The 22,776-nt window shown below is 34.9% G+C and overlaps 1 protein-coding gene across 7 annotated transcripts in view; it reads right to left on the bottom strand.

The window, feature by feature from the left end:
* Positions 1-22,776, bottom strand: part of DMD (dystrophin) — a 906,062-nt gene that overhangs the window by 426,173 nt on the left and 457,113 nt on the right. For all 7 annotated transcript variants that reach the window (XR_014492555.1, XM_083362891.1, XM_083362889.1 and 4 more), the window contains 10 exons: positions 22,321-22,494; positions 22,039-22,194; positions 20,035-20,205; positions 17,276-17,455; positions 16,466-16,594; positions 15,035-15,205; positions 11,669-11,791; positions 9,386-9,523; positions 7,960-8,112; positions 6,987-7,169 (listed from right to left, as the gene is read on the bottom strand). Coding sequence is in view for 6 of the 7 variants with exons in the window: in XM_083362891.1 (XP_083219017.1) it covers positions 6,987-7,169; positions 7,960-8,112; positions 9,386-9,523; positions 11,669-11,791; positions 15,035-15,205; positions 16,466-16,594; positions 17,276-17,455; positions 20,035-20,205; positions 22,039-22,194; positions 22,321-22,494 (1,578 nt within the window). In the remaining variant the exon portion in view is untranslated. The remainder of the gene's footprint in view (positions 1-6,986; positions 7,170-7,959; positions 8,113-9,385; positions 9,524-11,668; positions 11,792-15,034; positions 15,206-16,465; positions 16,595-17,275; positions 17,456-20,034; positions 20,206-22,038; positions 22,195-22,320; positions 22,495-22,776) is intronic.

Below are 22,776 nucleotides of genomic sequence, written 5' to 3'. Positions count from 1 at the left end.
TCTCATATATTAGTTTCCCCTTTTAGGTTGCATTACTGAAATAAATGAACTTTTGCATGATATTCTAATTTTTCGAGTTTCACCTGTAGTTCTTGTTTTTTCTTTCTTCAGTGACCATTACCTAAGTTGATATTTTTTCCTCTGCAACTTTTGTGACCTTCACTACTGGTAGCTGATTAAAACGCAAACATTCTCTTTACACGGAAGGTGCATGCCTTGGACTGTAGTTTTAGCCTTTCGCACATCAGATCTTGATAGCAATTCTATACTCTAAGAACCTAAAGCAGGCAAATTTGAGCAATATAGTTTATTTGGCATTCATTTTAATTCACATGCCTAAGTTTTCTACCTAACTTATCTAATATTTAAAAAATAAATGTAACTATCAAAATGTTTATAATTACTGACAATGTGAACATATTCTTAATTTTAAAGTAAATCATATTCACTTTCTGATACACACACACATATGTGTATATATATATATATATATATATATATATATATATATATATATATATATATGTATACATACATATATGTATGTATATATGTATATTTGTATATGTATGTGTGTGTAATCTTTTAACAGTATATTGTGCAGGATTTTAACAACTGTTTTAAAAGGGTATGATGAAAGATAGCCAGTGCATTATGTAGCTGTTTCCAATAAGAATGTTTGGAATTTTTGATATTTGAGAAGTATAACATGAAAGGTACAGTTAATATTTCCCAAAGTATCATGCATGCCATTTTTTATCATTTTTTCATCACCAATTTGCATATTTGAGAAATGTTCTTTTAAGTATTTTATAAATAAAAAATAAAAAGGACTGTGACTTGTGCTAAATTAATAAATGGAGTTTCAGAGAAAATGTAGCTTTAAAAGCTTAATCATATGTAAAAAAACCTACAAATTTGAATTCAATGTGTCATTATAATCCTCACTAGCACGTCACACTTCTTTGCCTGTATGAATACATTTTAGATCTACCATCAAATAATTAAAGTTCTTCATTTGGCAGATTGATGCTGAATAATCTTTTATAATTGGAATGGTTGCAAAAGGGCAGATTTCACTCAGTTCTTTCCTGTGGCTGAATAACACATTGTATTTGAAAAAGGATAAATAAATAGTATGGCACGTTTTTCCAAGGCGATGATTTGATTTCTCAAGTACACCTGCTTTGCTGCTCAATTTCTATATATTCACTAAACACCTGTTCTACAGAGAAATCATGTAAAGATTCAGTTATACGCTGTATAAATATGTAAATATATTCTATGGACATTTTCTGCATTGTAATCATCACAGTGTGTTTCCTTTTTTCCCCCCAGTTCCCATTAAGTCATGATACATATCCAGAACATTCAATACTGAGCTTTATTTCTATAGGCAAATATGATCAAGCCGAATCACAAATTCCAGGTTTTAGATTTACTTTCATGTAAATTTCATAACATCAAGATTACCTTTGGAATAATAAATAACTAAATAAAATATACTACATATCATTTAATAAAAAATGAGGGGGTATATTTATAATGAAATTGTTTTTCAGTCACCCCAAACTGACAATCTGTACAGCTACATGTAAATTTGGGTGCAACAATATTGTTTCTATATGTACATACTAGGAATGAAAGCATTGAGTTATTATGTAAAATAATAACTTCCAAGGAAATATCCTAAATATGCCTTGCTAGGAAGCATTTATTACAGATTCTGATATATTGGGTGAAAGTGTATATCATCTGACCCTGTCTCTAAATATTTATAAGAATAATTTGAAAAATATTTATTTAATATTTGTTAAATATTTGCCACCCATCTCACTACTCTGGGTAGCTTAGAACAATAAAATGGGGGAAAGGGTGTCAGCTAATTAGTCCAACAGCCACCTCCAGTGATGTAATCACCTATTGGTCCCCAGGCCAACCAGCAGAGCCAGGCCTTCAGGCCTTGCTGAAGGATAGGAGAGTGGGGGCAAACCTCACCCCAAGGGGCAGGATTTTCTAAAGGGCTGGTGCTACAGCAATGAAGTCTCTTCTCCTGGATCCCATCAGCTGGAATTCCTTGACTAATGGATTCTTCAGCAGATCTCCTCTGCTGGCACGAATAAAGTGGACTTGTCTTAGCAGAATGAGATGGTTCATCAAGTAATCTGAACCTATGACATGGAGGGCTTTAAAGGTCATAACCAACACCTTGAACTGCATCTGGAAACAAACTGACAGCCAGTGCAGCTCGCAAAGCTGTAATGTAACACAGGTCATTCTATGAGTCCCAAAGGCTGCTTGTGCTGTTGCACTTTGTACTAGTTGAAGCTTCCAAATGCATTTCAAGGTTAGCTCCATATAAAGCTTCATTGCAGTAATCTAGACAAGAGATGACTACAGCTTGAGTGACTGAGCACAAGAGCTCCTGATCCAGAAAAGGCCAAACTGAAGCTGTGCAAAGACTCTCCTTATCACAATTGCCACCTGGATGTTTGAGCAGGAGTCATGAGTGCAGGAGAACTCCCAAGTTGCAAACTGGAACTGAAAGGGGTAGCATAACCCCATCTAGAACTAAGAATGTCAAAGACCTGGATCTTGAAACTTCATGCACCCAAAGGCATTCAGTTTTGCCGGGATTCAGTTGTAGTCTGTTATCCCCCATCCAGGCTCCTGCAGCCTCCAGGCACCATCAGAAGATAGCAACAGCATCCTCGGGTCACCAGATGTGAAGATGCAACATTGAATAATATTAGCATATTGATGGATGATCTTACCCAGTGGCTTCATGTAGATTTTAAATAGAAGTGGTGAGAGTACTATGCCCTGTGGTACATGAAAGAAAGCAGCCGGGGCTGGATCTCTCACTGCATATCAATTGGGAGCAGCCTTGGAAAAGGGAGATAAACCTTGTAGAACTGTGCTGCCCAGTCCTAAGCTCTGTAGCCAACCCAAAACCATACCATGGTTGATGACATCGAAGATTGCTAAGTGGTCAAGGAGAGCCAGGACAGTTGCACTACCACCACCCTGCCCTCAGCAGAGGTCATCCATAAGTGTAACCAATGTGGTCTCTGTTTCACAGCCAGACCTGAAACCTAATTACAAGGGTTCTAGGGATTCTTTTATATCCAGGAATCTCTGAAGCTGCCAAGCAACCATCTTTTCTGCCACCTTCCCTTAAAAGGGGAGATGAGAAACTGAACGGAAATTCTTCAGGCCGGTGGAATCAAGTGAAGGTTTATGTTTTTGAGGAGAGGATGAACCAGGGCCTCCTTTAAAGGGTCAAGAATGTCCCCTCTTGCAGTGAGGAATTTATCATTGCATGTACCCACCTGATGGTCACTGTCCTGGAGTCTTTTACCAACCAAGAGGAATAAGGATCTAATTGACAGGTGGCTGTATTGACAGCATTAAGGACCCTGTTAAGTGACCATTAAGGACACTTCCTTAGGACCAACAGGAACAAACTGTTCTCAAATCACCAAGCAAGAACCTTCCTCATGCATCTCACAAGGACCTGCACCATGCTTGGATTCCAACTGGGAATGAATCCAAGTGATTTTATCTAACAAGTGTTCAATTAATTCCTCTGCAGAGCCCTCCAGGCTAAGAGGGACTGGGTACTTCAGAGGAGGGCTGATGTGCAACACTCTGCAGATGCAATAACAGCAGAGAAATAATTGTTTTTCCACTCTTATCACCACAAGGTAGGCCTTGATAATGGCTGTATGTTGTGTCCAGTCAAAGTCATAGGTGCAATTCTGTCCAGAGCCTTGGCCGCCTCATGACTTCAGTCCATTATGAAGGCTTTAGTAGAACCATGCAGTAAATCCTCCAGTATATTCTCCAGTTCCCTTTGGAACCGATTCCATCAGTCTCCAGGGGCAGACTGTTCGAATGGATCCATCCTCCCTGCAGAAGAGGGCTACATGAGAGAGTCTCAGGGCCCCCAGGGTGTGATCTGACCATGACAGGGTATAATGTTAGATTTTCCATCCGATCACATTGACATTTCTCTGAATATCACATCTGGCATGTGACTACTGTCCAGAGTCAGACCCATGATGATCTGGGATAGGCCCATGGCCATCATGGTGGGCATGAACTCTTGAGCCACTTCTGCAAACAAACCCAAGGAAGGCAGATTGAAGTCACCCAGGACCATAAGTGTGGGGAACTCCACTGACAGCAGGGAACTCCTTAGACAGGGAGTTTGCTTGCAGCAGGGAAGTTGGTATACTAGCAACAATGCCAACTGATCCTGTGAACTCAGCTTCAGGAACATCCAGAGATCTGGAGAGCAAGGCCCCTGAAGGTGACAAGAGACTCTCTGATTATTACTGCTACCCATGACCATTGCCACCCACCTCCCCTCTCTTGGCTGGTGCCAAACCCTCAATCCAGTTGGACATATCTCTGACAGGGGAAACTCCCATTCCTGGTGTCAGCCAGGTCTCACTCACTTTTCCATAATAAAAGCTTGAATGATGGAAGCCTTATTATTGACTGAACTGGCATTCAGCAGCAGCAGCTGAAGCTTTGACCCCTCCCCAATGAATGCTGCCCAGGAAATGAGAATGTGCTGGTGGGTGCAGGAACACACCGCCAATACTAAATCTTAGAGGCTATGGCCTACCCTCTGTAGATCCCATGCCCATCACTACTTGGATGCCTTGCCCTCCCTCCTGGTCCCCATGGTCATCTGTACCCCTTTCAAAGCCCCTTCCTCGAGGAGCTGGAGGCTCTGCCATCCCATCCAAACATGTATAAAATCATATGTTAATTATGCCACTAAATCAGATAATCTATTTCTGAATGCCATAGGCCAAAGAAAATTTTATTTTTCTTTTCTTTTTAAAAAAACAACAACTAGCAAAGAGCCTTGATGGAGCAGTCGGCTAATGCCTCCTTAAGTAACACCAGCTGCCTGAAATTAGTGCAGGTTCGGGTCCCACCAGGCTCAAGGTTGACTCAGCCTTCCATCCTTCCGAGGTAGGTAAAATGAGGACCCAGATTGTTGGGGGCAATAAGCTGACTTTGTAATAATGCCGCTTGGGGGGGGGGAAGCCCTAATAAGCAGGCATATACATAGAATGAAGTCTATTGCTAAGCACATTGATTTGTGCTTTAGATTGTAAGCCACCCTGAGTCTTCGGAGAAGGGCAGGATATAAATGGGATTTTTTAAAAAAAATGATGGGTGGAGTATTTTGCACAATTTCTGCAGAGAAACATTGGATTCAGAAAAGATTTGTGTTACAAAAAGTTTTATTTTAAAGAAAGGACTGTTGAAATCTAAATTCTCATTTGACCTATCTACACTATATTATTATTGCTACAGTATATGTATTTTGATTATATAATAAAAACAATTCTTTAATTAATTCCAAACTATGGGATTTCACATATGTATTTTATCTGCAGTAAAAATAAAAGTTTTTTGCAAATTTTTAGATGTAGCAATTAATAACATGAAATTGAGTAAGAAGCGTCACAAAGAACTTGAATGGGAAAAAGAATGCAGTCCACTTCTAAAAACTTACATAGTAAATAGTAATATACTTCAGTTAATCAAGCAGATCACCATAGATTTACTATTGTTATTAGGTCACCAGAAGTTTAATGGACACAGTGTCTCCTGGGTTATAAATAAAGCCACAGAAATTCTCTTTCACATTAATTTCCTAAACTGTTTGCCATTTTGCCATTTCAAAGATCTATTAGTAGTGGAAGAAATACTTCCTACTCCTCTTTTACCTTCCAGTCTCTCCTTGCAACTACCCAAGATATCAACATGGGCCACTTTTGAAAGAATATTACCAAATAACAATGACTGAAACAGTGAACCGTTAATGAATTTTTTAAAAAAACTTGAAAAAAATACATGAACCAAATCCTTTCCTTTCTTTTTCCCTTTCCTCTTCCCTATGCTCCAATTTGTTAAACAAAGTAGCACCTGCCTCTGGCTTATTTTCAAAATAATGAAAAGGAATTTTATGTTTATTAACCTTAAACATATTCTTTTACTTTTATTGTTTATTGCGGCCACATGACCACGGAGACGTCCTCGGACAAGTGCTGGCTCTTCAGCTTTGAAACGGAGATGAGCACCGGCCCCTAGAGTCGGAAACGACTAGCACGCATGTGCGGGGGAACCTTTACCTTTACCTTTTTACTGGTATTTTACACATTTTATACATTGTAATTATTGACTAGCACAAAGACTCTTACATAAATTCTGTGGACATATTTTCTAAAGCTGTTCCAAATAAAATTCACCTTAAAATGAGCACAACATAATTCCATAAAACCTTATATAATTAATAGTTCCTCACAACATCCCTGTGAGGTGGGAGATTTGTATTTATTAGTGGTACAAATTAAAAGCTTGTATAGATACAGATTAAGCAACTCTTTGTAGTATAACTTTCCCTTATTCATTTGTTGTTAAATATAATATTTGAAGTGCGTGGGTTGTTGTAAAAAGCAGAGAATAGCATCTATGTTTCCTTCCTAGTAAGTTGAAAAGAATCTATGTTATATAAATAATACAATTAAAAACCCTCATTTTTTCTGAATACATCTGAACATCAAGAATAAATAAAGGCTAATTAGATTGTGCATGGGATGATAGATTGAAAAATAAATATTTCTCAATTGTACATGTTAATTGAATGAAATAAATATATGGCAAACTGATAGCTTTAAACTGGTAATGTTATGAATAAAATGAGGCAAATAAAACCAAAATTCTTTTTCCTTCAATGCTAATATATTGTTGTTTGATTGAACGACTTCCTGTTTTATTTTAAGGACATTTACTAGAGAAAATCATGTAAGATGAAAACTATATTACGCTGTAAATAAAAGGGACCTGAATCGCTGGCCAGATTCTATTTCAGACACATCAATGGGAATTCTCAATATTAGTAGAGTTTTGTTAGTAGTAGTATTTGCAAACATAAATGTTTGCCAGGAACAACTCACAATTTGTGCATAGTTGAGTCTTCGAAACTGAGCAAATTTGCTCTCAATATCTTGCCAGCGCTTGCTGAGCTGTATCTGGGTTGGTTCCACTGCTTTTGCAGCCCCATCCTTAGACAAGCGATCAGCCTGCCTCTGTACCACATTCAGCTCTTCCTTCTTCTTCTCCAGTTCTCGATCAATTTCCTATTGAGCAAAACCAATACAGGGCCCAGGACAATTAGCTAACTAGATCATCAGTTCCTAAGAGTTAGCAAAATAATTTTGCAGAGATATTGTTAAAAAAGAAGAAAAAGAAAGAATATTATTTTAAAAGCTGAGTTAACATGTAAACAAAAAAGAAATACAGAAGAGCTCTGAATTATACAGCTCATTGCTATTTGAGTGACTATATGATGCTGGAAAGGTGACACCATAGGCCAAAGTATTAACTGTCTAATTTTCCCTAGCCCTGTGTGATAATTAACTGGAAAGATGACCATAATGTTGGAGCCGCATACTAAATATCCATAGTGATTGTCAATTAGATGGCTAGAGCTTATTTTTAATTACTATAGGAGAGAACATAACAAAGAATAAAGCAAAAAAAGACAATGAAAAATAAACAAGACAGTTTTTGACAACATATAAACAAATCTTTAGAATTTTGACCATGATTTATGAATATGTTCTGATGAAAATGAATGTGCTGCTAATATGAAAAAAGAGTTCAGCCGTGTGCCGATTAAGTCATTTGTTCATCTGGAATAAAGATAAAAAAGTCAATTATTTTTTTCTTAGAAAGTATTTGAAGATGGCACATTCTACATATATATTCATCTAGATACAAAAGGTTTTAACAAACATCATGTCAGTTACTTAAATAACATTAAGTGATGAGTTACTATTATTTATATTCATTACTGTAGCTAGGTAACAGAGAGACATATTTTGTTTCCAGAAACAAAATGCAAAACTATGTAGAAAATAATGTTACCTTTAGTTTATGTTCATCTATGGGATCTGACAGTATTGATAATTTTTTTTCTATGTCATCCAAAAACTTCATTAAATCATCTGCCTGCTTCTTATATTGATACCACTGATGTGAAATCTCCAAAGCTTTTTTCCTTCTTTGCGATCTCATATCCTGTTTGCAGTACATATGTTTGTTATAAAAAGTAATATTTAAATGGTTTATAAGTAAATATTGTTTGCACTATGGAACAGAGTAAAATTGTGAATAAGTTATTTTTTTAAAAAAATGAATTATAATTATTATAATTATGAATACAAATTTATATTTTTGAGTAAACCAAAATATTTTTTACTTCTCTATACTTACAATGTACAGAGAAGTGTATTATGGAACATACACTTCACACATTTAAAAAGCTAGGTTTAGCAGCCTAAATTTTGAAACAGAAATATTAGCAGACTGATACAACAATGAATTTTCCAAATGCTAGCATTTTATGCAAAAGATACTTATATAATTTAACTGCAAAATGTTTTTGTTTTAAATTGTAGCCTGCTAATAGATGGAAATCCAAAGTATACTTTAATGTGCACGTATTGCCCTCACTCAAAATTTTTAATTTTAGACATTCCAAAGTTTACTAAAGAGAAAGAAAAGAAAATTTATGTGAAGCAAGAGGTATTTTACTTGTCCTCATTTAAATGCTACTCTGGGTTTTGAATTGCTTATAAAATACCCTGAAATTTTATTTATTTATTTGAAATTCATTTCCAAGCCAAACAATTTATTTCCTAATTACAAGTTTAATTATTGACTATGGCTACTTTTGTTTGCTATTTCAGATTATATTATATGTATGCTAATAATTTATTTCATACATATTTATACAATTAACATTTATTTTATTGCTTTTGATAAATACTAAAATATTTCCTAAAATTCCATATTTAAAATTTGCAATTTACTTTGCTTTAATTTATTTCTTTTTGGTCTCTTCTATTCTACCCTTCCCTTCCCTTCCCTTCCCTTCCCTTCCCTTCCCTTCCCTTCCCTTCCCTTTTCCCTTGTCACTGATCAAAATTAATAAAGTATAACCTAAAATTGACTTAGCAAATCATAATAATAATATCAGTAATTAATTGAAGATTATCCAACATATAAATTAACTTTGCGATAACTCCAAGTATATTATGCAACACATATGTTATATACTATTGATCTTTATCTAAAAGTTTGCTAAGAAATATATCTGAAGACATGAAAATAAAAATGAAAGGCAGAAATAAAAGGAAAAGACCAATTTTCTATCCTACTTATGGTCTTATGTGCCCATTTTTAAGGTAACATAATTAATTATAAAAGTTCAGGGTCTTCATAACTTCTAACTTATTACATATGCAACATTTAGAACTTCATCCAGAGCTGTAAAGGTTGTAAAATCTACCTTGAGAGCATTATGTCTGTTTTGCAACAAATGCTGTTTCTTTTTTATTTCTTCTTTTTTTTGTTCATCCTTGATTGTTTGGTGAAGCATATCTCCACGTTGAAGCAATTCTTTTATAGTGCCCTCATGATTGTCACTCTAGAGATAGAAAGATAGAGATGTTAGAAAGAGAGATGACAGAGATAGAGACAGCCAGACAAAAATGGTAATGACATTTATGTAATTGAGGGTTGGACAATCTCCAACTGTTTCTGGATCGTGAAAGTAATGGTATAACGACAAAATAATAATTTTTTAAAAATACTTAATATACTATAAACAAACTATAGCTTAGGACTTACTGTATAAATTTTCATAATGTGCAGATCTCCAAGGCTTTTAACATTCATAATACAAATTCTAGTGCTATTGCAAGAGACATGGAGAATTATAAAATGTGCCTTAATTGTATGAAAAAAAATTAGGCACCCATTTTACCCCTCATGCAAACTATTTTAGAGGTTGCTACATTGGAAAGATAGCTCTGGAAAAGGTATGCTGGAAGGCTGAGCTTGGCTTTCAGGCTAAAAAAGGTAAAGCTAAAGGTTCCCCCGCACATGCGTGCTATTCGTTTCCAACTCTAGGGGCCGGTGCTCATCTCCGTTTCAATGTTGTTTAAATTGAGGAATACTACAAATAGACAGTTTGATAATACCTGCACAATAAAGCTATAAATAACAACTTAGGCTGCACAAAATAAAATAGAATATAGTCTGCCAGGAAAAAAGAGTTCATAACATGGATAAATGAAATATTTTTTTTCCTCAGCCAAGTAATATGCACACTCTTCAGCTGACTGGCACTTTTACTAGATCAAATTAAAAACAGCAACAAAGGAATTATTGTGAAGGGGTATTTTATTAATAATAATAATAATAATAATAATAATAATAATAATAATAATAATAATAATAATAGTAGTAGTAGTAGTAGTAGTAGTAGTAGTAGTAGTAGTAATGTTGGAAGGACCTTGGAGGTCTTCTAGTCCAACCCCCTGCTAAGGAAACCCTATACCATTTCAGACAAATGGCTATCCAGTCTCTTTTTAAAAACTTCCAGTGTTGGAGCATTCACCGCTTCTGGAGGCAGGTTGTTCCACTGGTTAATTGTTCTAACTGTCAGGAAGTTTCTCCTTAGTTCTAGGTTGCTTCTCTCCTTGATTAGTTTCCATCTGTTGCTTCTTGTCCTGCCTTCAGGGGCTTTGGAGAATAGCTTGACTCCCTCTTCTCTGTGGCAGCCCCTGAGATTTTTGAACACTGCTATCATGTCACCCCTCGCCCTTCTCTTCATTAAACTAGACATACCCAATTCCAGCAACCGTTCCTTATATGTTTTAGCCTTCAGTCCCCTAATCATCTTTGTTGCTCTTCTCTGTATGCTTTCTAGAGTCTCAACATCTTTTTTGCATCATGGTGACCAAAACTGGGTGCAGTATTCCAAGTGTGGCCTTACCAAGGCATTGTAAAGTGGTATTAATACTTCACATGATCTTGATTCTATCCCTCTGTTAATGCAGCCTAGCACTATGTTGGCTTTTTTGGCAGCTGAAGCACACTGCTGGCTCATACTTAAGTGATTGTCCACTAAGACTCTGAGATCCCTTTCACAGTTACTACTATTGAGCATGGTACCACCTATAATATACCTGTAAAGTGGTTTTTCTTGCCTAAATGTAGAACCTTACTTTTTTCACCATTGTACACATCCTGCAAGCAGAGATTGGTGGAGCAAACTATGTTTATAACATGTAAGAAAATAAAGTCTATATGTATTCCTATATGTATATCTATACTTGAATGGCTGAGATGCACACTAGTCAGCCATATTATGGACCCCTTGGAATATTTTTACTAACAGCAAGCAATCCTGAGTTACTATTACATGGGCAACATTGTAGGGGTTTGATATATATATATATATATCGGGTGTGGGTGGGTGTGGGTGTGTATGCATGTCTATATGTATGTGTGGGTGTTTTGTCTGAAATTTCAAGTAGGATGTTTCACTAATCCAAACCTCTTTCCTGATAATTATAAAAAACGAATTATTTTTATTGTAAGATTAACATTATTGCTAAAACATAATTGTGCCCATATATAAATGTCACATACAGTTTTATAACATTTAAGAATACTGAGGTTTGAGAACTGTCCAATGTTAAATGCAGAAGTTGCTAATTTCTGCTCCAATATTTTTCCCTTTTCCATTCCCAGTTCATTCATACTTCTATCACAACCAATTTACCCTATCTTTATTGAAGTCGTCTTCTTTCAGATTCATTCCTTCCTGAATTTCAGCCTCCAGTGGTTCAAGCAATTTTTGTATGTCAAAGTTAAACTGTTCCAATTCCTTCAAAGAAACGAAGGGCTTAAAGGTTGGAAAATGGGAAAGGAGAAGAGGAATGGACATTTATTAGTTTTTCTTCACACTTTTTACTGATATACAGTATATCATAAGTATATATGCATTGCTACAATTGCTAAATTAATTGTCTATACATTTATTTTACAAACTACTATATATGTAGTAATACCAACAGAATCTCACTTGATCAGCTTGTACTTATAAATCTCACTTATTTTATGTTACCAAACCAAACTAAACCAATCCAGACAATTAAGCAATTAGCCAGACAATATGCAATATTAATTACACTAAAGTAATAAAAAGCCAACTTTGGGCAACATGTTAATAAATTGGAAATTATTTGATAATTTATCAATATCTACATCAATAAAGCAAATATGACAAATTTGTGTATGTGTGTGCGTACTGAAATAAAAGAGCTCAAAAATAGTTATCTCTGTTAAATAACAAACGAGTAAAAAATCAAGTATTATACAGTATATTAATTTAATAAGAATGGGGGAAAAAATCAAGACCCTAATACTTTTATGAAATTTGACGAAGTTCCATTTGTGTTAGAGGCACCATTTAAGGTGCTTCTGGGTTGAAAGGACTAGCCAGTGACATCAATGTTGCCCGAGAGACACCCTTGGGGGCTCTTTTCATATCCCTGTCAAGGAGCTGGAGGGAATGACAGGAGCTCACCCTATCATACAGCAGCATTCAGGACCTGAACGCGGGCTTGCTAACCTCCAACCCAGCATCCTAACCACATGAGCCACTGTGCTCCTAATTTGACCAAATGGAAATAGAACACACATTCCAAAATTAATTTTCTGTAAAATAGTAAATATGCATTTATCCTTAATTCTAAACTGTTTTTATTAGAAATAGGAAAATACCAAGAAACTTATTTGATAAATTGTCCAAAGAATTTTACTGTATTACTTTTAAGAATCCCCTGGCTTGGCTTCCTCAACAAAGAAAAGGGAAGGGGGGGGGAAGGGGAAAAGGATTCAAAAACTTTGACAGAAAGCTTGGTTTATACAAATTATAGTGTATACATCTATTTATTTATATTCCATCTTATTAATTTTACAAATAACTCAAGATGCCAAATGTATCCAACACACCTTCCTCCTCCTATTTTCCCCATAACAACAACCCTGTGAAGTGGGTTAGACTGTGATAGACTGACTTTCATGGCTAGATTCTTCTTCTTTTCCACCAGGAAAGTAACATATATAACTAATATGTAGGTGCATAGTTACAATTTATGATAAATTCTCAGGTGCTTTTCAAAATCCAATGGACAGTTATTGCAAAGATGCGTTATTTTTCTAAACTTTAAACAGATTTCTTTGATGAGGAATATTTTTCATTATTCACTAACACAGATACGCTTTTCTACTGACTAATATTATGATACTTCAAAGACCTTCCAATATTAGACACACAGTTTTGCAACTAATGTAACAGTAATTCAAAGCTATATGTTCAAGTATGGCATAGCTTATGCCACAGATCACCTAATTTGAGCAAGGTTTAACCGAAAATATGCTAATATATATTTATTACACAAGTTCAATTACCTTTCCTAACTTACTAGGGAATTTTCCATGAATCTTCCAAAGCTAAATAATTTATTTCTAGTCTGACTACATTGCATACATTGAGTTGGATTAAAACTTGATAAGTCCAGATTTATTTATCACAAGGATGCCATGAAATAACACATATTTATTCCCTAATTGATATTGTAATAAGTTCCTCTGAATTACCTTGTTAGGTTTCTGGCCCTCTGGAGACAATGTTTTGCATTTTTCTCTAAGACAGTTTTAATCTCGTTATCACGATGCCCCTTTTCTTCCTGATTTTTGTATTGGCTACTATAGAGCTTTCAATAGAAAGCTTTTTAAATTTCTCTATCTTCAGGAAGTCATCCCTTGGGGCTTTCTGTTTTCCTGAAATGAGACTTTTATTGTTCCCTGTCGTTTTCTTTTATCACTATTTGTCATTGTCTGTCTCTTTATTACGTTTGCCTTTCTTAAAATAAATATCTGTCCCCCAGGCTTTTTTCCCCATCCTTAACCTCTCAGGTTTTCTTTTCCTGTTTCTTACCCATTGATCTATTCCAAAGGCCATGTGAAGAATATTCTTGCCTACTTTGGATCTGCCCCGTTTTCTTATCATATTTATACTGTTTCAGTACTGATCTAATGCAAATAAAAAGTTCCAAGCAATATCTGTGATTCAATAATAATTACATTCTTCCTATTGTTCTTTGAGTAGCCAATTGGACTATGGTACTTGGTCTAAAGAGTCCCCCAATAATTTAGTTGACTATCTTTTAACAAGAATGAATGAATGAATGAATGAATGAATGAATGAACGAATGAATGAATGAATGAATGAATGAATGAATGAATCTACCCTGATATAGGCCAGTGTGGCATAGTTTTTAAGGCATCAGTCTAGAAACCAGGAATCTGTTTTAGGTACAAAATTATCTGAGTGGTCAGTCACTCTTTCTTAGCTCTAGGAAGTATCCAAGAGTCTCTGATTCACACACACACACACAAAGAGAGAGAGAGAGAGAGAGAGAGAGAGAGAGAGAGAGAGAGAGAGAGAGAGAGAGAGAGAGAGAGAGAGAGAGAGAGAGAGAGTTATATACACTATTCCTGTTAGTTTTTTGCAGATATGGTTATTAAGTGCAACTACATAGAAGAAATGTAAGTTATCTAGTAACAAAAAAAGGCAGATCACTACAGGATGGATTTGTTCAGAATGGTTTAGCAATCTTGTGTAAATAAAACCTACAACAATAAGTTTCTGGTTCATATGTACACACTGATCACATGACAGAAACAAAATAGTAAGAAATTAATAAGCAATTTTCCACATAGAAATATCAGTAAGTTTACTTTAAAAAAACACGCAGTTTAGGAAAGCCATACAAAGCTTTTTCACATATATTAACACCTTTTGAATTATAACATATGTTCCCTTATGAAAAAGATGCACAGCCTTTTCTTAGTAAGTTAATTTTTAAATAGATAGCAAAAGATGTAACTGAGGAGGTAAACTGTACCTGGAATAAAAGCACCATAAATATTAGCACACACATTTAGATAAAACCCTCAGAGATGCAGCTAACTCTTATTCTTGCCAATTTTTATTTGGAAAATTGCTTTCTAGAATTATGAACTTAAAATGTTCCATTTTCAAGAATATAATTCTTTTTTGCATGGCTATTTCTCTTACCTTTTCACATTTAATTCTTTCTGATATTGTTGCAAACCGTTGGTTGAGCTCTGTCAATTTAGGTTCTATTACTTTCCTGCAGTGACCTCCACGGTTTGTCATCAAGTCAGTTGCCTGGTCACGAATAGAGTCCACCTTTGGATGCATATCATTTAGCTCAGCCTTTAAGCACTATAAAACATGAGTAAAACACAGAGTTTTACATTAAACATAAAAACAGGAAAAAAGAAAGAGAAAAAGAAAGAAAGAAATCCAAATATCCTGACAGCTATGCACAACTGTGTCATATTTCTTGTAAACAGATTTATGCGTGAACCAATTAAAGCATTATGTAGAATTTCCCCTTAAAAATTAATTTAAACAGGAGAATAAATTATTTGTAGTTATGAAGCAAGATGCCTTCCAAAGCTCTCACTACAAAGACACCAAAGGAGATCTAGCTAGTCACGGGTGTTTTATTTTGTGCATCAACTGAGAAAATTGTACCAAGTAAGCTGATGATTTAAGCTAAATCCTGTTGCCATTTTATACTGAACATGTTGGACACAGAATAGACTTCTAGGTCAGTTATGAATAAAAGGAACCAAGATGCACTGCTTACAGTAAAATCATATAAATCTGAGCCCAAATAAACCCTATTAATATACAGTTCTATAAAATGAACAAGTTATTAACTGTTTATTAAATTATATATAAAAATATAATTATGTTGCATATCTGTAGCTGTTTCATTTCAAGAATTGCCTGCTGTTAAATATTCCCTTCTTAGATGACTTTCAAAAATATATTATCATGATTTTAAGGAAATTTCCATTCTCTATGACAAAGGTTCCCAACCCCCCGGTCCGTGGACCAGTACTGGGCCGCGGCATGCCAGCAACCAGTCCGCACAAACAAGCAAAGCCCTATCTGCATTCTGCAGTCCCTGGTGTCCAAAAGGTTGGGGACCTCTGCTCTATGAAATAAGTTTAAATCAAATAAACTGATAATTTATTTGCTAAATTGTTAATGATCTGTATTATATTTTTGGATTTAGGAAAAATAATAGTTTACACTTCTTGAGATAGTTGGAGATTTCCAGAATATTTGATTATGTACACTATTTATAGTGGCAATGATGCCAAGATTTTTTTAAAAATTCTCCACTTATATATTAGAAATAGCATGGCTCCAATTACTAATGCTACTTCAACATTATGAAATATAGAAATCACTTAACAGTAAATATTTTTCTCACAAGACCTCATGTTTTAAAATAGTCTTTGCTGTCTAAGAATTTTAAAAGCTATGATAAAATATTATTTTGAAGAGAAAAATAATGTTCTCTAATTTCAAAAGATTACTTGAAAACATGCAGGGCAAATCTGTAATACAAATATATGTTCATCTAGACTTTTTTTTTTTTAAAAATCAAAGGTTTGCATTTGTTACCTTAAGAATGTTGTCTCTCTGCTGGGGGCTTTGGGTTTCAGATTCATCCAAGAGTATTTCTGTTCGATACATCCATGTAGTGATATTTGCAAGGTTTTGATCAAATGTTTCCATGTCTTTCTGATATGCCTAGAAGTAAGTAAAGAGAAATCAGCATGTTCTTAAACAATTAGGATCAAACAGAAAAAAGAAGAAAAAAATGCATTACTACATAAATTATTATATTGTCTAAATACAAAAACTATAAAACCAGTTCTATGAAACTACTTTAGACCTGAAAAAATAGGTTTAAATACTAGGAGAAATCAGAAAATTTTTAAAACCTAGTTCTAATTCTTTACTAAGTTATATATAAGGGAGATATGAAGCAAAGAGAGTTCTTCTTCTATTGCAGTGATGTAGACACTGGGATCCAAAGTGAGAAAAATAAATCAATAGCCATTTTTATAATATATATATTATATATATTCTTGCAGCACAAGGAAAGCAGATTAAAAACTATGCTATAACTTATTAATTTAGAAATCCTTGAACTGTTATTACATAATTAATAATATTATTTTTCTGGAATTAATAAACATAAAAATTGTGTAGCAATTTTTAAAATATACAGTAGTTTTATAGTTTCTTATTTTAAAAATAACAAACACAAAACTGATATCATTGTGATTTTAAAGACAAGTCTTTATTATATAAAATAACATCACAACAATTTAAATCACTAGGGAACTCTCTCTAAAAAACTAAAAGGTGATGTTCCATCTCTGTGATCATGAAAGTAGAGAGGAAGTGCTAACTGTTTACTCTTACCAGCAGCAAATTAAACCATTCCTCAGCTCGTGAAGTTACTGCAATCCAGTTACTACTGAGAAGGCTGAGTTTATCATTCACCAATCTTTCTTTCCCTTTAAGCACCATCTTCAGTCCCTCTCCCAAGTCAGTGATAATCTTCAGCTGATGCTGTCGTTTTTCAGTCTCCAACTGTGTTCCCTATGGAAAGCACACATGGAATGAATAATAGTAAATGTGAAGACAATGACTCTGAAATTTGCATTATGCATAAAAGTAATGCCATTCATATATTAGGATACTTTCAGTGGTGGGATTCAGCCAGTTCGCATCAGTTCGGCAGAACTGGTAGTTAATTTTTTGTTGCTCATGCCCAGAATGGACTTCCAAAATTAGCATCCACGCAGAGAACCAGTTTTTCACCTATATGAATCCCACCACTAGATACTGTGTAATAAAATAAATTGAAAGAAATAAATCTGCATTAATAGTGAATATAAATACATAGTACCCTAAAGCACTACATCTAATCAAGCAGCTAATGATAAGTAAGTTAAGATTTTATTGATCACATCTCCACAAAATGGCTGCTTTACAGTAACAGCCGTTTTCCTCGTTTGCCAATGATCTGCTGGTTTTGCTGTAAAATATATGGAATCCAAACCTTTTTTTAAAAAACAATGATTATTTGGTAATGAAATGCAACTTATATAAGTACCATTAAAAACCACACCAAATCATTTGTTTATGATATAATGACATAATTATGTATGAAGCATATCCAATTCTGATTATGAATTCACATAAAACAGTCATCAAATAAAAAAGTAAACAAAGCAAAGAAATATTTGCTAATAAACTTAATAAACCACAGAAAAGCTCACAAATAATTCACACAAGACATTCCTGCTGCTTTTTTCCTCTCAAGGAGACCTATCCTGGAGTAGGAGATTCCAGGGATCTTGTGCCCCATAGCACCCTTTGTATCCTTGCAGTCCATAGTATGTGCCCTTCTGCAGCAACCCCCACTGGACCACAGCCCCTACAGGTCTGCCCACAGCCCACACATTTCCAATGTATTTTACAGTGCCCACCTGCACCATCTCCATATTACCCACACACCCACTTATGTTCCTTGTTTTTGGACCTCTGCCTTTTTCCATTTAACAACCCACACCATCTTGGGGCTACAAGAATAATTGGGACGGCCTGGTTACCTTTACTAAGTGATCATGTGATATTGTACTTTATCACTGCATTTGCAGTTCCCAGGGCTTTTTTTGTCATAGAACGCCCAGAACGGAGTTCTGGCACCTTTTTTGGATGGAACCTTGCAGGGTAGGCAAGGCAGGTTGTATGATGTGTGTGAGTTCTGGCACCTTTTTTTTTTTTTTTTTACAAAAAAAGCACTACCAATAGCCATTGTAATCTAAGGACAACGTGTGCTGGGAAAAACTGCATATGGCAGCTATATTTATAAGGAAAAGTTTGAAAAGATGAAAACTTACAATTTAAAGCAAATAAATAAAATCCAAACATTGTATCATAGCCTTAATTTTTTTTAAAAAAATAGCCTTTCATTTACAAAAATGAAAATAAGGACATAATTGAATAACAGTTTCAATAAGTATGCTCAATTATTTTTGCTATGAAATTACTTCGTTTGCCTAGAGCGGTACTTCACTAAACAATATGAGACCTGTAACCTGTCACGATATGCAGTTTAAAGCTTTGTGTTCTTTTTTTGTTGGTCTGCTTTGGTACACAGCATGAAACATTAAAGCCTTGTGATAGTAAAAGACAAAATCCTAACTATTTAAGGATTAAATAATACACAGTTTGCAATGATGAAGGAAAAATGTTTTAAGAAATGGTGGGGACTGCAGGGAAAAATATACAGGTAAAGGTTCCCCCGCTCATGTGTGCTAGTCGTTTCCGACTCTAGGGGCCGGTGATCATCTCCGTTTCAAAGCCGAAGAGCCAGCGTTTGTCCAAGGACGTCTCCATGGTCATGTGGCCGGCATGACTAGACACCAAAGGCGCACAGAACACTGTTACCTTCCCACCGCAGTTGTCCCTATTTTTCTACTTGCATCTTTATGTGCTTTTGAACTGCTAGGTTGTGTTGTGATTCAGGGTCAGCCTGTGAGTTCGGCAGTTGGGTCGGACGACTCAGAGGAGGAGGAGGAAGGGGGTGTTGAAGAGCTTGCTGAGGGGGTTGGACAGCTTGATGAGAGCCCTCAGCCAGGCCCCTCTCACCTGGTTACGATGCAGACCCAGCTGTGTGAGCCTGACAGCGTGGATGAAGATGACCCACAGCTGGCCCTGTTCAAGGACGCCCGACGCAGGACGCAGTCAATCAGGAGTAAACAGAGGAAGGCAATGGGGCTCCTCGGAAGGAGGCAGAGAGAAGCCACGCCCTGAACTGTATTTAAGGGGGAATGCGTGGGAGGGCTGTTTTGCTGAAGGCAACTGCTTGAAAAGCTCCTGTTTCTTGGTTTGTGTCTTGTTCTATTTGTTTTTGTAGCAATAAATTTGGCAGGCGTAATTCCAGCCTCTTGCCTTCTTGTAAAAGGGGTTGTCCCTGCCTTTTCTGCAAGGACGGTAGCAGGCTGGTACAGAACAGGTTGGCAGAAGCTGGGACGAGTAACAGGTGCTCACTCTGTTACGCAGCACTCGGGATTCGACCCGCCAAACTGCCGACCTTCTGATTGACAAGCTCAGCGTCCTAACCCACTGAGCCATATATGTGAGTTTAAAAGTAAGACAAAAATGTTTACCTTGCTCCAGGCAAGTTCAGCATCTAAATTGATAGGCACTCCTTCTATTGCTGATCTCTTTGTCAGTTCTGAATCTATCATTGCCAGCCATTCTGTCAGACCATTCATTTCCTTTCTGAGTTTCCGAGATAATTTCAAACATTTCTCTAGTTCTTGCTTTTTCTCTGTTACCTGTGTTAAAAAGGGAGGGATTTTTTTAAAAAAAATATTCACAACTGTCTACCATCCAAACTGCTATCATTATTCAAGTCTACATGCTTGATTGTAATTTTCCCCCATTTCCATTTAACCACCAACTTTCTACAATTGTTTCAGAACTGTGCCTCTTGAAATATTAGTCTTGTTAATTAAGAACTCTCTATATATATTTTTTTTAGGATCTGTATGTTTCAGGAACATAGTACATAAAAAACAGAGAGACACATTCTCTCTCTAGTATTGTTACTATTAGCATTAGTAAAATTATTTATTGTTTGACATGCTTGCTGTCAATATATGAACAATTTCTTGCCTATGATTTAGTCCACCTGTTCAGCATAATGATGTATGTGTATTTTTAATTTTATTATTTGAAATGTAGTTTATATAAAAGCCTTTACAATATTTTTGACAGCAGAACCTATTGCTAACTCTTTCCCATAAATCAATATTGATTATACAAAAAAATAGTTTACAAATTATCATTTTACAGCAGAAAAACTAATAACAAAATGCACATGATTATTGTGAAAGAAGTTTAAAGATTCATTTAAATATTCATCACTGACATATTCAGATGACATAAGAGATTATATACATATACAAAAATCCTGTTTTTATGTTGGGAAGATTGATCGTGTTGATTTCATTGTAATTTCACTATCATAAAAAATATAAAAAATACTGCCATCTTAAAGCCTTTATTTTTATATGGTTGCTGTATTTACTATCTACCAATACTCTGTTACTTTCACTCAGTAGTTTAAAATAGATCTGTACTATTACAATGATAGGTTTATGTGCCCCATGGTTTTTAATGTAATTTTAGGTTGGATAAAGATTAACATCATGTTGGTAGCTAAATATTATTTACCACTAGGATATTATTATCTTACCTCAGATTACATTAAAATCATTAACAGGTTATTTAAAAAAATATGTTTCTAAATATAGCAAGTCTCTAAGTTAAGAATGAATTCTATTTCATGTCTTTCCTTAAGCTGAATTTGTGTGTAAACTAAAACAGGTTATTTGTTTCTTCTTTTATAAGAAACCCCTAACCATTATAACTGTTATAAATTCACTATAACTACTAATACTATATCCCAAAGTGCTTTTTCAAGAGGCAACAGGACTTCTTGTTTTTCTTTGAAGTCGTTTTGCTTCTCATCCAAGAACGATCTTCAGCTCTGAGCTGAAGAAGTATCTTGAATGAGAAGTGAAACATCTTCAAAAAGCAAACAAGAAAGTCATGTTGCCTCTTGAAAACCCACCTTGAGAATCTCCATAGATACTAATACTATACTATAGTATAACTTATACTATGTAAAAGTAATACCGCAAAGTAAATGCAATTGTATTACATTATAGTAATTTGTCTAAAAGATGGTGGAGAATTATTCTACATATGTATCTACCTGTACAGAAAATAAAATGCAACATGTACATAGATTCATAAAAATAATTGTGAAAAATTGGTATTATTTGAATGATGCTCGTATAAGCATCAAGGGCAAGAACCTTGTGAGAATGTGGATTTGGCTGATCCTTACATTAAAAAAAATATTATTCTCTTTCATACTTAACATAAATACAGTATGTATGAATAAGAGAGCAGGGAGAAATAAAATATGCAATAACTGGTTCTTTCAAGGGCGTGAATTACATTTAAATTGTATGCATTAGTTGGCCACTTTAAATATTTGGTAATGAAAGTTATATATTTTCTAATTAAAAAATAAAGAAATAAATACAAAGTGCACTTATCTTTTACATAAGTATAAGGAAATAAGTTGGAAAGCATACCTTGGCACCCAAATCATTATACTGTAATTTCAAAGCTGTCAGCCTTTCATCTAGTTCTTTGGGATTTTCGGTTTGCTGCTTCTGTACAATCTGACGCCCAGTTTTTATTACTGTTTCCACTTCAGATTTCACTTCACTAAGAGTTTTATATAATTTCTAATGAACACAAGAAAAAAGGAACTGTATTTTTATTTAAACAAAATGTAACTCATGTTTGCAATTTGCCTGAAGGGTAATAAAATGCATGACATTGTGAGACATAACTTCCTTTGAAATACTCACCATACAATTATCCAGCTGTGACTGCATTGCTTCCTGCTCAACACTTCTCCATTCCAACTTTGGCACTTGCAATTTCACGTCATCTAAAATCCTTTTACTTTCTTGTAATCGCTGCTCAAAATTGGCTGGCTTTTGGAACAAACGAAATTTCATGAAGACATCTTGTAATTTTTTCTGAAAAAAATATAAGGAAGGAAAGATATGAGCACAAAGCTTTAAGTTCAATAATAAATCCAATCAACAGATTTATAACTCTCCTTAGACTCTTAAAGAAGGGCACAGTATATCTTGGATCTCTATATTTTAATATTCTTTTGAAAGTACAGTATATCAAAATTGAACCAAAACATATTTTAAATAAAATGTGACTGATAGCCAAAAGCAAAAGACAATATACATAGAAACACCAGACTGAAAACAACTGTACAGTTCTCCTTCTCCTGTGGATTAATTTAT

This window comes from Vipera ursinii (genome assembly GCF_947247035.1).
Source record: "Vipera ursinii genome assembly, chromosome: 4".
Taxonomy (NCBI): domain Eukaryota; kingdom Metazoa; phylum Chordata; class Lepidosauria; order Squamata; family Viperidae; genus Vipera; species Vipera ursinii.
Note: the sequence above shows the minus strand (reverse complement) of the source record. Positions and strands in the feature narration are given on the sequence as shown.